Raw genomic sequence first — 14,625 nt, 5'->3', positions numbered from 1 at the left:
CAAAAGTTGAAGCCATCGGTCATTCATAATTCCCCCTCCGCTATGTAAAACGAGAAGCCTTTCATGTTTGCTCCAGGATGTCTTCATCTTCAGCTGTTTTACAATTTGACATATTATCCTTCGTTTTCTCACTTTGTTTAAAAAAAAAACTCTGGGGAACACAAAGTTAATGAAAACTAGAGAAATTATATTTTCTGCTAAAATGCAAGGTGATCGCTGAGAGCTGAATGACTTTGCTGAAATTTGCTGAAGAAGCTGAAGCTGAATTGTTAAAGCTAAAAGAAGCAGAACACTAGCTTAAAGGATAAAAAGAGACGTATAAACAAAACACTAGCTAAAAACTGAAATAAGTAGGTGAAAGCAGCTTAAGGCTTGCTAAAAGCTAAAGTAGTGAAATGCTGGCTAAAGCAGTAAAAATGAGCTTAAAGATATAGCAAAATGTTGGCTAAAAGGAGCAAAATGCTAGCTAAACGCTAAACCTAATAGTAAAAGTAACAAAATGCTAACTAAAAGTTAAAATTAGCAAAAGGCTGGCTAAAATGTAAAAGTAGCAAAAGGCTAGCAGTAAGTAGCAAGAGTGTAGCTAAAATTAGTAAAAGTCCAGCTAAAAGTAGTAAATGGCTAACTAAAAGCTAAAAGTAGCAAAATTTTTGCTAAAATTAACACTTAAAGTAACAAAAGGCTGGCTAAAAGCTAAAAGTAGCATGAGCTTAGCTAAAAGTAACAAAAGAAGACAAAAATATAGCCAGTTTGCTGAAACTGATTTCAAAGACAACAATGAAGGAATTGAAGAGATTTTGATGTATTTCTGTGAGGGAAAATTCTGTAAATAAAAAAACAAATTTCATGGCACACATCTCCTGAATGAGCTGAATGTTTTGATATACGACTGGCTAAAAAAGCACAAAGTGTGCAAAAGGAGAAACACATGGAAAAATAAAAAAAACAGGAAAACAATGGTGTGAATACTGAATCAACATTCGCACAATGAAAGCTTCTCAATTTCCTTTGACCAAATAAAAAATCAAATTATGGCTATTTTGTTCCACACAGGGGCCTATAATATCCTACCCATAAGGACCCCTGGAGTTCCCCCAGACAGCAGCATGGAGACCACTTGCATTAATAACCTCCAGGCTACTTTTTCAGTTATTCCATTACCCAGGTTTTCGATTATATGCTGTGATTTTTTTTTTTTTCATTTGTGTGTATGTGTGTGGGGGGTAGGGGTAGCTGTAACACTTGGGACCCCTCTTCTTCATCACCCTCCTCATCATGCTGTGGTAGCCTGATTTCCCTCTGTGGTCACAAGAAAAGAAGAAGCAGAAAACCAGGATATAATAATAAGAAGAAGAATTTAAAGCCAGTCACGTGACCCTGGGAACCGGTGGGTGTGAGGAGGTGGCGTTGACGTCTTCAACGGTCGATATTCAATACATCTGATCAGCCTGAGGCAACTGCGATCGATCCAGCCTCCTTTCCAAAACTTCTCTTTTGTGTTGCTCATAAATACTAATGAACCGAGGGCAGGAGGGAGAGGAGCGCGCGACACACACACGCACAAGCCCTTTCAGTTTGTTCCCTTGGTATGACGCACGAGCGCACAGGCCGCGTGCACGCTGACAGACGCATTAAATGTAAAACCTTTTATTTTTTGTTCTTGCAGTGTTGTAGAAATGAGGTGCAGGCAGCGGCCGCACGCGCACACACGCACACCTCTGAGCCTGCAGCTCATTTATCAACGTGGCTCCCAGGAGACAGTGGCACTGCGTGGGCGCGTGCGTTTCCGTGCACGAGCGCGTGTCTGTACAGCTGCCAAAATCGATGATACATAGGACCCTGTGGCCCTGGGTTTGATAAAACAACAGGCGTAATCAGCCACATGAAATGCGATTTGACTCCCTTGGATGAGTGAAAACAGGTGCTCGGATGTGAAAAGGTGTCCTTTCTTGCATTAGAATTTATTCTTTCTTATTGACAACAATCGTGCACTGAAAACATATGACATTGCATTTCATTGCATGTCTAAATGACCCAGATGGGTCAGCCTTCAGAGGTGGAGACAGTTATTAAAAATATATATAAAAACCTAATTTATTTCAAAAGAACCAACCGCACAACTAATTTCGTTCCCGAAGGCCTTCAAGTGTCAAGTGTCGGGGGTATTTTCTAAGTTTGGAGTTCAAACAGTAGTTTGGTTGTTGAAGATCCCTGCGCTTTGAACCCTATGGCTTTGATTTGTCTTTTAGGACCACAATTAAGGATATATGTGGGGCTTCTCCGTTCAAAGCATAATGGAAAGATCAATGAGGGGGATTGACAGTCAAGTGATGTCGTTTGCACAGGTGTGTGCGTGAGTGTGTGTGTGTGTATGTGTGTGGCTGAAGTTACATGAAACAGGGGCAATAAATCAACGCCCGGGTGCGAAAATTGCGCAAACGGGGGCTTTCCTCGGTTTCTCGCAGCACCTGAGTCGTTTCGAAATCGGTGGTTGGAGCTGTAAAACGTTTAGAACAGTTTGCAATGTCACTTTCATGCTGTTAGACACAGCCTTCGCGCACTCCCTGTTTACTCCGCACACAAGGCGTTGTGGAGTTGCGCACTCCCTGGAGCTATTGCGCGCAGTTTGCGCTGCTGAATGAGCGGCATACGAGTCTATTGGAGAGCCTGGGGAGCAGTTGTGTGGCTGGAAAAATAAGCCCATCAGGCTCGTTTTTTGTAGTAGTAGTTTTAATTTCCTCTCAAAGTCTCTGAGCTGAAACTAAACATCAAAGATGAGGCAGCAGAGCACCGAGCAGAGGGAAGCAGAAATGAGCCACACGAGGAGGGGATAGGAGCGCATTTGCATAAAAAAGGCAACTAGGGGTGAATATCTGAGGCAGTGCGTTGGAAAGGTGCAGTTGTGTCGCTGCTGCTGCTGACGAGGAGCTGAGGACGGTGAGCTGAGCTGAGCAGGAATAAAAGGCTGAAGACAGGGAGAGAGGAAACCCTGATCTGAGGAAAGGGGAGTATCCCAAGGTGAGGGGGGGAAGAAAAGAGGGGAGAGGAGAGGCGGATAAAAAGAAGAGGAGAAGGGAAGAGAGGAGGGAAACGGACTGCTGCAGCCGGGATAGAGCTCATGCACAGCAGAAAATAACGCAGGACTTTGATTTCACTTAAATGGCAATCTGATTACCGGTGCGTCAAAATACGCACTCGCCGGGGATTTTCACCTCCAACTTTTCTCGCCCGTCGCTTCACGGGCCTGGCCCCTCGCCTGGTACACGGTGTCTCTTCGCTCATCACTGGGACGTCGCCTCGGGATCGGGGTGTCTAATCTGGGATGGGGGCAGCGGCCGAGGTTGGGAGCTTCGCCAACGGATTCTTGGACAGCTTTGGTGGCGCTCCGGCTCCGCTCGGCTCGCATTTCGTTCTCACCCCGGCAGGGGCCGTGGACTACAACTCCGCGACGGGACTGATGATGAGGGGACAGGGGCAGCAGCAGGAGCACCTGGTGTCCGCCGAGAGGCTGTCCCGGAGCCTGGCGGACCTCAGCCACCTGAAGGGAATTCTCCGGCGGCGGCAGCTTTACTGCAGGACGGGCTTCCACCTGGAAATCCATCCGGACGGCTCCGTGCAGGGCACCAGGAAAGACCACAGCAGATTCGGTACGAACCCGTCTCCTACCATCAGCAGTAGTAGCATCCTTCAGGTGGAGACACTGATCTAAGAAAGAAAAAAAATGTAATATTTGCAACAAAGTGGTCATTTTTACAGTAAAGTGCAAAAAAAAGGTATTCCGAACATTTCTTACTGAGAATATAAATGAACATGGCTGCATCACCTCCATCTTCAGGAGTACCCTCTCATCATGATGGCATGCCAGAAGTCATGCAGGATAGTCTAATGTACAGATGCTGCTTAATTAGTGCGAAACATTCTGTTAATTTATTCAAAAATAATTATCCTGATGCAAAAAACTACTTCAAGTCTGCACATTTCTGCTACATTTTTTGAGATTAGATTAGATTTTATCACTTAATCTGGAGCTCTGGCACATCAAAGTAGACTTTTTAAGATGCTTTAGTGCTGCAATACTTGCACTCCAGGATTTTGCAGCCAGAACCGAATGCACAGAGTAGACTTTATTCAGAAGATACACATATCTGTGTTATTTGGGTTGTTTAAAATATAATTCTGGTTGTTCTGATGTACCCTGAATGTGATGTGTGTGCAGGTATTTTGGAGTTCATCAGTCTTGCAGTGGGACTGGTCAGCATCAGAGGGGTGGACAGTGGCCTGTACCTCGCCATGAACAGCAAGGGAGAACTGTACGGATCGGTAAGGATGCAGCTATTATCACGCCTCTATGCTCTCATTTTCCCTCTGCAAACAAATTATATTATACTGCAGTGTAGCCTACTTTCTTATTAATGGTTGAATTGTATACTCGCCACCAGTAGGTGGCACTGTTTCCACCACAAAACTGACATCTGTCTCTTTTATTGTCTTGCTTGTTTGCAGGACAAACTGTCAGCAGAGTGTGTTTTCAGGGAGCAGTTTGAAGAAAACTGGTACAACACATACTCCTCAAACATCTACCGGCACGGAGAGAAAGGGGCGTTTTACTTTGTTGCGCTGAACAAAGATGGGACATCCCGGGATGGAACCAGGTCCAGGCGGCATCAGAGGTTCACTCACTTCCTCCCCAGACCTGTAGACCCGGACAGAGTCCCAGACTTGTATAGAGACATACTGGGCCAGAGCTGAGACCGGAGGAAGGCGTTACCCTGCCAAAAGGCGAATCAAGTGCACCTAATGTCATCCCCCCTTCTTCGTGGAGATGGAAGAGGTTGGTGGTCCGGACAAAACAGGATCGTGGCACCAAAACCACTCCACACTGCTGGAAGTGAGAGGAGAGGGGAAGACAGCAGACAACTTTTGGGATTTGCAGGAATATTTTTGGAAGACAAGACTCTCCTTTAGAGACTAAGCGCCTCAGATGTTTGTCTTGGAGACCTGTGGGTGAGCCCTGGTGGCCAAATGATAATTCTTGGATTTCTTTTATGTTTCTACAGATGAAACCTAAATACACGCTGGTTCAGACTGCATGCTCAAACAGACAAATGTGGACCTTTTTTTGAGTAACCACTGGCTGCTAGTAGCCTTCTGCTGCCGTGGCTGCTGAAAATGCCTTTTTTGTTTTTCAGCATCACTCAGGCTGTGAAGTGAACAGTTAGTTAAACTTCATCATCCACTACAGCGTGCGGCTGGTTCACACAGAGAAGGTAGTTTCATGCACTGGAAAAGCAGGGAAACACGTCTTGGGGGAGAAAAAATATCAGATGCTGCTCAGAAATGATGACTTTTCTGCAAAAGACAGGAGAATTAAGAGACAAAGAACAGTTTAAATGTAAATGGAGCTCCATAATGACTTTATGTGTGGTCTCCTGCAGAGGAAAACTTTGTTTTCTGTTGAAACATGAGAAACTTGTTCGGAAACTCAGTGAAGGAATTCAGCTGTTGACCAACTGACTGCAGCCAAACAGCAAAACCAAGGGACCGACAAAGACACCTTTACAGACATTTTAACAGATTTTATTCTTATTTATGATTTTTTTTTCTTTTTTTAGGGCATACATTATATTTATTTCATATAATTATTTATTTTGAGAATATATTTTTACAGGTATGAGATGAAATAAAAAGATATTCAGAAAAAGAAATGGAATTGTTTTGTATTTTTAAACTGCCGATTTATTGAAGAATTTGAGACTTTATCATGAGATATTTTTTTCATTTGGACTTTTGTGTCAACAGTTAACCTGGTAAAAGTGATTTTGCAAGGATTCAACTTGCAAAATCACTTATCTTGGTCAGTGTCTGATATTTATTTACATCATTTAATAACCTGTAAAGTTGTCAGATTTGGCTGTTAAATCATGAAAGGCAACAACCAAATTACAGTCAAGTGTCACAAACCCTGCATCCTCATTATTCTAATAATGCAACAAGACTGACCTCAAATGCTTAAATGTTTCTTACAACCAAATCAATGATGTTGTTGGTATTCTTTTCAGCCATTTCAAATCTTCTTTATAGTTTAAGGTAATGCAAACGCTCTTTTTTTCTACATGACTGGGGCTGATCAGGAAAATAATCCATTTAGTCCTGTAACATTGTGGAAGTCCTTTTAAACATTTCCATGCATGTGGCAACACTTACCATGTAGAAACAAGCTGAAATCTGAATCTTTTTTAATAAAAACAACACATTGATCAAAACAGTGATAATGGGACAAGAGTAGAAAAATAACATTAAATCTTTTCTGAGTGGAGCCACGTTTCCTCTGACAGACAAGTGACTGGTAGAAGTGGAGCTCTTTTCATCCTTGACTTAGTCATCCAGTTTTATCGACTTTGTACCTTGTGTGAGTCATCCCTCAGTCTTACCTGAGAAGGATTTGACACTTTGGCACAAGTGGAGAAGAGTGCTGAGGTTACGGTGTGGCATCCTGTCTCCCTCAGTGATACCAGCCAGCCCAAAAACATTAAAAAATATTGATATGCTGCGACAATATGATGAAAGACAGAGAAAGAGAAATAGGAGAAAGTAGAAGGTGCATTATTTGTTTAACAGACAAAAACAACATATTAAAGACACATGGAATTGGATTTTTTTTTTAATCTTTCAAGTAGTTTTGTGGGTTGAGATGCTTCTTGAGCAACAACAACAACAAAAGTTGGTTCCTCTGTTTCACACCAACAATTTTATTTTTCATTAACTTAATGAATTTAAATTTTCATTTTTTGTGCACAAGCTCATCTTCTGCTCTAAAGTTAAGTTAGTTAGTTTTACTGAACTTTTTTTACATTTTTACCAAAGATATAATTATATTTATGATGCCACAACTGGGAGGAATAATCTGTAAACCAAGAGTTTGGATTATTTTCTCTTATTTCTTTGCCATGTCCTGTCAGATTATCCAAAACCTTTTACATTTTTACAATTTAATGCCCAAATATCCATTATACTCTTACTGTGTACACTCATTCTAGCAGCTCAGAAAGTGACAAGTGACAGTAACAATTTTAGGTGACGAAAAAAAATAAAACAGTTTACCTTAAGTTTCACTGGCAAAGTGTCACAACTGGATAGGCCAAGAAGCACAAATGGTGCTGATGAAGAGTTTGCAATTTGATGAAAAGCTGGTGAATATCCATCAAACTGGTATTGAGCATTGCCTTTTTATATTGTTTTATGTCTGTATTTGTGCCTATTAAATGATACAAAGTCAGAATAAGCTAATAGTCTGAAAGGTGGGTGAAACTTGAGTCCATATATGGGGTAATAAAGAATTTGCAACGTGACCACAATTACATGAAACTAAATTACTTGAATATCTAATGTGAGTGAAGAGTTTGCCAACTCAAAAGTGAGTGTCAGCTATTAATATTTGCCAGATTTATGTGTTTTGTTGGGTTATTTTTAAGTTTAAACCCCACTGGAGCCTTGTGCAATTAGGATGGGAGGGAAAAAAGGCTCAATAAATCCTCACTGAGGATACCTCTGAACTGCCTGTCATCCTTCAACATCTGCCCAGCGGTGCTGAGACACGGTGGAAACAACAGCCCTGCGAGTTTTGCCTTCACAGCTGCATCTGACATCAAGGAGACATTGCCGTTTGTAAGTCAGAGCCAGCATACAGGCTCATCAGCTCGGCAACATGTTGCAGATAAGATTACAGAGTTCTTCAGTTCATATCTGCCCGGTTGCAAAGACAGGAGCATGGCTACATTGTGTCTAGTTGAGCGTGGTTCAGAGTGTGTGTGTGTGTGAGATCCTCCCATAGGGGTACACAGTGTTGGATGAGAAGGATCTAAAGACAAGCAGCGCCTGAGTACCAGCATGTGGACACTGACCAAGAGCGAACGTCAGATCTTAAAACCATAGGTAGGAAAGAGGGAGGCATGAGTTGAAAGTTTGTAGGAAACAGGTGGGTTTCTGAAAGGAAAAAATGCAAAAAAGTCAATGTGGGCTGTTGGTGTTTGGCAGCCTGTCAGGCCTTCCTTTGAAGTGTGTGTGTGTGTGTGTGGGTGCGTGTGGGTGCGTGTGTGTGTGTATTCGAATGGAGGGGGAGGCCTGTTTATGTGAGTCAAATTGACTGCATAGATTCATGTCAGCACAATGTCTGTGTATGCGTGTGCGTGTGTGTGTGTGTGTGATCTGTAAATCCGTGTGAAGGTGAGCCAGGGGTTCTCCTGACTAGAGGGCTGTCTGACTGATGTGTGAAGATCTGTGTGTGCATTTGAGTGTGTACAGTGCCATACCTCCACCCCCTCGCTCCTCTCTGTCATCTATGGGGTTTTCCATTGACTGGTTAGATCTCTTTGCACTGCTGGATCCAACAGGTAATGGTCCGTATGAGGTTAACCACAGCAAAAACACACACACACACACACAAAAATCAAAACAAACAAGTGCAAACAGTCCCTCGAAACCTTCCTAATAGAAAGCTGGATATGCTGTAAAGATCAACCCTTTTTATAGATTTCCAAAGGATAAAATAACTTCCACAAAGATTGTTAAATTGTGCCTTAAATGTATCGTCGCTATTCTGCAGTAAAATATTTAACAGCGCTGACATTTCCAGTTTTAAATGTCAGACATGCATTGAGTGTTAGGAACCCTCTTCGCCCCGTGTTTCTTCTCTGATCTTATTTACTGCAAAGTAAGTGTGCTGGTGCAGCTCGCAGCTCACACAGATGTTCATCCTGCAGCCGTCAACACACACTCAAAGGGCGTGCGCTTCACAGTCCGTCATCACCGCTCTGTGCACGAGATTAATGGCTTTCCGAATGACTCAGCTGTGGTGAATTCAGACAAAAAAAAAAAAAAAAAAAACAAGAATTGAAATGACGTGCCCTTCTTAAATTTTTAGACGTATTAGACAGAAAAGTACTCATCAAAGTTTTGACTAATCAGTGACTTAATTTCTTCAACTCAGTCATGCGCAACAGCAGCTGCATCTTAATAAATTTGCATTTTGCAATAAGAAACGACTTAATCCTATAAAGAAGAGAGGATCATACGAACATATTTGACCTGTTTGTGTTTGTATCTGTCTTGTTGGCATGTTCGATAGCAAATCTAACGCAATACACACATACATTTGGAGTTTCATCTGTTTGATAAATGTAAGATTCAAAACAGGTGACATTTTGAAGCTTTTTATCTAAAACAGACACAGTCTTCCCCCTATTGGTAGTATATGATCAAACCATTATTTTTTTAAGTGACTTTTTAATCAGATGTGTTTTAATTCTTATTTTTTATGTGGAAACAGTTAAACCATAATTAGCATAGTGTTATGTGATTTGATAAAGTAAACCTGACTTCACTGGGATAAACTTCACCTCGTTGAAACAAATCTGATAAATGACTTTTGAACGTTTACTTCAAGCAATCTTGTCATTTCAACACAATATGTTGTCAGTGTAACATAAGATCTTGTTGAGAACGTTTTGATTACTTCACATAATTTCTGTGAGGACAAGATGGCCGAAAATCAATGGAAATATAACCTTTTATATAAGTATACATGAATATTTCCTTATTGAACATTCTCTGTTAAAGACAGTGAGTCTTTGTAGTGTTTACAGGTTTTATGAATCAATGTAGTTTTAAGTACAGTATAGTTTTTTTTCTATTTTTGGTCATAAAAAGTAAGATTAGGCTCTCTTTCTGTTGTAAGAACAACCAAAAGAGACCATGAAAGGCAGGCAGTAAAGTCATTGAGTTGTCTGTCTGTTAGCAAAATATTTCATGAACCAAAGGACAGATTTGAATCAAACTTTCAGAAAGTAACCACTGGAGGTACGTCTACAACTGATTAACTTTTGGTGTTAACCTGACTCCACATGGTCGCCACAGCTTATCAACTTTAGCAAGCACAAGAATGGCAAGAAGTCAGTCAGTCTTACAGATATCTAATTGAAATGTTGTGAGGTAGTAGCTGAGAGTCATCTCTGACATATACTCTGAGTGCTAAGAGCTCGTGTAAAATCTTTGTTTAAAACTCTGACATGCACGGCGATGGGTGATGTCTTTTCCTTGAAGAAATACTAGCTTCATCGCTAACGAAGATGTAGTATATTTTTCCCCCATTAAGGTTCTGGTTATCTAATTAAGGACACAGTCAGAACAAGTTGAGTTTTCTAGTTTGTTATTTTTATATTAAACATTAAAATGAAAAGAGGTTGTACTTTTAATTTCCTGGAACTTTATTTTAGAGCGCGGTAAAAGATAAAATTGTCAAAATATTTCAGAAGAAACAAAGCCGAGTGAAACTACATGACAGGGTAGTAAATAAGCCAAGTGTTTTTGACGTTCAGCTCCACACCCTGCTGTTCTTCTCTCTGTTCCAATGAAAGAGTGTTACCTGACAGTTTTCTGACACGCCGCAGATGAAAGATTCACTCTGGTTCGCATATTTTCCACCCTGTTATCACCGTCGGTTTTTAAAGCAGCTACTGAACACGTTGCAGAGCGCATGACAGATTGCAGGTCAAGCTGCCTTTGACTCAAATCCACAAACCTGAAAGCCACAAATTAAAAAAAATATATATATATATGGGTTAGACATGAAATTAGGCACAGAGGAACAAAGAAGGTTCTGGTAACTAAAACAATTTTAACCCTCCTGAAGCCCTTGAGAGAGAAAGAGACAAGACAGGTAGAAGTCCTTTTAACTTCGGGTCAATTTGACCCGAAAGCCACGAGAGGGTTAAGTACAATCTTTGACTTTTATGATTCTGAACATTACTGTGAGTTTAAACCAATTGCTGAAGAACAAGTTTTATGAGCCACAGGGTAAAGAAGGGGCATAAACAGTAATCGTATAAAAGTCGTGTATACATTTCAACACGTACTAATTAGAAGTATAAGGTTTTGTCAAATCCAAAATTTGCCTTAATTAGCCGACTGAGTTGCTCAACAGTGGACTTTTTCACACGGAGGTAAAAATGCACAACAAACTCAGCTAAAGCCGGTCGTTTGGCCCCACAAATATCGAAGCAGTGGCAAAGTCGAGCAGAATTCTTTCAAGGAATGCATGGCTTTTAATTTGCTCGTATATAGTTGATAATCCATTTGTACCTGCAAAATACAGCATATTCTATTATTAACAACTATTATTGCTAAAGTAAAAAACAAATGCTGGCTCGGTGACAGTTTGTTATTACTTATAACTCTAAGTTTTAGCTTCTAAGGAAAAAGGTACTGGTCCGTATCACTGAATAAAAATCGGTTGCAAAATCATACCACGCTACGCAGTCAGATTATAGATCACAATAACTTAAACTGACATCATTTTAAAAACCATTGAGTTGATTAAATGAACCATTTACCTTCCAATAATCAGCAGACCTGAACAAAAGCCAATGCTGTATTTTCCTTATCTGTATTAACACCAGCCGGTCTCTGGGGGCGCACACCCACACAAACACACACACACGGTGGAAGTAATTAAAGCAAGTGGAGCCAAATTGAAGTATATTGAACTCATCTCTCACATGCTTCCACTCCGTCGATAGATCACTCGCCAAGCGCTTATCGACTGCTGCAAAAACCTCCCGCTGCAAAAAACCTCCTCTCTGCAGCCTCAACTTACAGAAAGATGCAAGATGTTTATGCATCAGAATGTAGGAACACAAAAATCTGGACCTTGTCCTTGTCACTTTTTTCTTTTCTTTTTCACATCTGCTCTTCGTCGGCCTCCTCTCCTATTTCCAGCTGTTTTATTCTCTCATGCTGAATCTCTTCATCTTTCACCATCTTGCTGGAGGAGTAACGATTTTAACTAAATGAAAGTCTTGCTCTTCCCTACCCCACTAGATTAGCGGATCAATGTAACAGCGTTTGCGTGGAGAGATTCCTACACATACTGTACAGTCATCATAAAATGCCCAATAACACGGTTCATGTCAGAGAGGACAAAGCTCTGGCAGGGTGAGAGAGAGAGAGAAAAAAAAAGTGACAGCAGAGATTTCCTACAAACAGCAGGGGAGCAGAAGTCATGGATTTTTACTGAATAATTGGTGGGAATTTTCCACAGGGTCTTGACATGACAAATGTGTGTCAAATGCATCATTGATGGTGGAGGAGAATAAGCCTCCGCTGCTCCTCTGGAAGGCATTTCCCCCGTGTCGTTAGTCCCCTCTGCTTAATGTGAATTCACTTGAAGATTAATTGATTATCTCCCATGTGAGATCAATTCAAAGTGGGTTTCCATGTATTTGCTTTTCACTGTGTAACTGTGCTTCAGCTCAAATAAAAATCGTCCTTTGTTGGCCTCAAGTCTTCAATCTGTAAAAAACTGCTTTATTGTTTTTGATGCACATCTTTCACAATTGACTCACTGATACTTAAATCTCCTCTCCAGCAGGTTTTTTTTTGTTTATATTTTGTCTATGTATTTTTTTTTCTATTGTTTCCCAAATGTAGAATTTCACTAAAGTTAAATGAAACTTATTTCAAAGTTTTACTAATTGGCATTTTGTAATGTATTGTATGCGGATGTTTTTGTACATTGCCTATGACTTTTGTTGTAAATTGGTGCTATATAAATAAACTGAATTAAGAGGTAGGAACAAAAAATAACTCAACAAATTTTACAGATAGTGTGCTAAAATCCGGTTGTAGCCTAGAGTCAGCCACAGCAAAAAATTTGTGCTATTGCATGAGACTGAGCATAATGATGTTTTCATGGTTTGACTAAGACAGCAACAACTTTGTAATTTCTTAACATGATATGATCTTAGGCTAAAACTCTGGCATGAAAAGTGCTGGGCGATATGTTTTTTTCTTTAAGAATGCTGGGCCTTTAATTAACAATTAGTATTAGGAAAACAGATGCATCTCATCTCTGTCTTGCAGTTTCTTGCATCTCACAAGAATCCAGCTGCTGTGGAAGGGTTAGCAGTGATGGGCAGCGGTGTCTGACCTGTACACAGACACACACACACACACACACAGGTACATACAGGGACACATCCAGACATGCAGTTTGCAGGTTTCTGCTCAGTGTGGAGGTCCTATCAAAGCTTCCTGTTGCCGGTGTGACAGCTCTTAAGCCTCACACATGAAAGACAGACAGGGAAGTTTCACCGAACCTGTCCTCAAAGCGAGTGTGGGAATGCATGCATATGCGTGTGGCTGTATTTACGCGTGTGTGTGTGTGTGTGAGAGAGAAAGACTGTTCCCTCAGAGGTGTAGACAGCGGTCAGGCTGAAAACCTGCCAGATTTTTAGAGCAAAACATGACTTCACAACAACAGCAGACTTCCTCGGGGCATCAGTCTGTTGCTCTTTTTGAAAAACACAAAAGGATTGATTCTCAGACACATACAGACACAGACAAAGTTTATTTAAGAATGGTTTTTATTCAGAAAGCTTAACATTGTGCAATATTTTACATGAGATGCAAAGACAACAATGATTATTACCATGCTGTATATAAATTATTAATTACTTTTGTGTTATTGAACCAGAATAGATTTATTTGGTCTTGTGCATCATTGTTCTGCTTTTGCAAACGACAAAGCTTCAATGTGACACTATTGGTGCTCACTTGTATTTAGGTCTTTTAATGACAACAAAACATGCAATTGTGACATTTTTTTAATCTTTGCAAAGCCTTTTTGGGAAATCCTCAATTAGAAAAAAAGCATGCGTTATTAAATATATAGGCAGCTAACTAATCAAAGCACTTGACCTTAACAAATAAAACGAAGGGTTACTAGCAGAGGCATTCAGTAAAAAAAAAAAAAAAAAAAAAAAAGCTGTTGATGACATCTAAAGCTTGTTTAGGATTCAGATTTGAGTTGAACTTTCTTTTGTTGGTCACAGATGAGACGAATAACAAGAAACCAGAGAAGAAGGATGACCTCGTGACTGTGATCTTGTAAAATCAGCTGCCTTTTAGCTGACACGCAGATGATCTTATACACACACACACACTCAAATAAAAAGTATTTGATCATATCTGTCTATGTCACCTCTGTCTCTATGATAATTTGTCTGCAAATGAAAAGATCTCATCGAAGAATCAAAGACAGAAATTAGTGTTTGTAGCGATGACAGTATCTAGAGTTGAGGAATTACGACATGTGGAGGTGACACACGGTGGTTGGTGTGTGAATGAGTGCGTGTGCTTCCAGAACAAAGCAGAGTAAATACAGACAACTAATGCAACAGAAAGCATTTAAATAATGCAACAGCCAAATGCACACACACACACACACACACCGGCGAGTTGTTATCAGAAGATTGCAACGTGAGGGATTGTTCCCTTTCTAAGCCAGGGAGTTTCCTTTCCTGGCTGCTGCTCTGCGAAATTGCTATATTAGTGTGTGTGTGTGTGTGTGTGTGTGTGTGTGTGTGTGTGTGTGTAGGTGCAGTCAGCCACATCTAAAGAGCTTTAACCTACCAGAACATATACACCTCAGGTTGTTCATCAATATTTTATCTTTTAAAAAAAAACAACATTTTGATTATCATCATTAATAAAGTAAATATGACTGAATATAATATTTTGTTGACTGAACAAAAACTAAGTTTATTTAGTGTTAACTCATGAATAAAAGAA

General features: G+C 40.4%; 1 protein-coding gene across 1 annotated transcript; it reads left to right on the top strand.

The window, feature by feature from the left end:
• Positions 1–2,824: 2,824 nt before the first annotated feature.
• On the top strand, positions 2,825–6,261 carry fgf20a (fibroblast growth factor 20a). Its single transcript, XM_017425617.3, has 3 exons — positions 2,825–3,647; positions 4,217–4,320; positions 4,504–6,261. Exons 1-3 carry the CDS (start codon positions 3,323–3,325, stop codon positions 4,747–4,749), a joined length of 675 nt encoding a protein of 224 aa, XP_017281106.1. The 5' UTR covers positions 2,825–3,322; the 3' UTR covers positions 4,750–6,261.
• The last annotated feature ends 8,364 nt before the right edge of the window (positions 6,262–14,625 follow it).

The sequence above is a fragment of the Kryptolebias marmoratus genome, linkage group LG3 (genome assembly GCF_001649575.2).
Source record: "Kryptolebias marmoratus isolate JLee-2015 linkage group LG3, ASM164957v2, whole genome shotgun sequence".
In the NCBI taxonomy this organism is placed as follows: domain Eukaryota; kingdom Metazoa; phylum Chordata; class Actinopteri; order Cyprinodontiformes; family Rivulidae; genus Kryptolebias; species Kryptolebias marmoratus.
Note: the sequence above shows the minus strand (reverse complement) of the source record. Positions and strands in the feature narration are given on the sequence as shown.

Excerpts from the sequence above, each read along its gene's own strand:
- fgf20a (XM_017425617.3), top strand. The coding sequence starts at position 3,323 with ATGGGGGCAGCGGCCGAGGTTGGGAGCTTCGCCAACGGATTCTTGGAC. Across the intron at positions 3,648-4,216 it reads GAAAGACCACAGCAGATTCG|GTATTTTGGAGTTCATCAGT; the intron begins GTACGAACCCGT and ends ATGTGTGTGCAG. Across the intron at positions 4,321-4,503 it reads AGGGAGAACTGTACGGATCG|GACAAACTGTCAGCAGAGTG; the intron begins GTAAGGATGCAG and ends GCTTGTTTGCAG.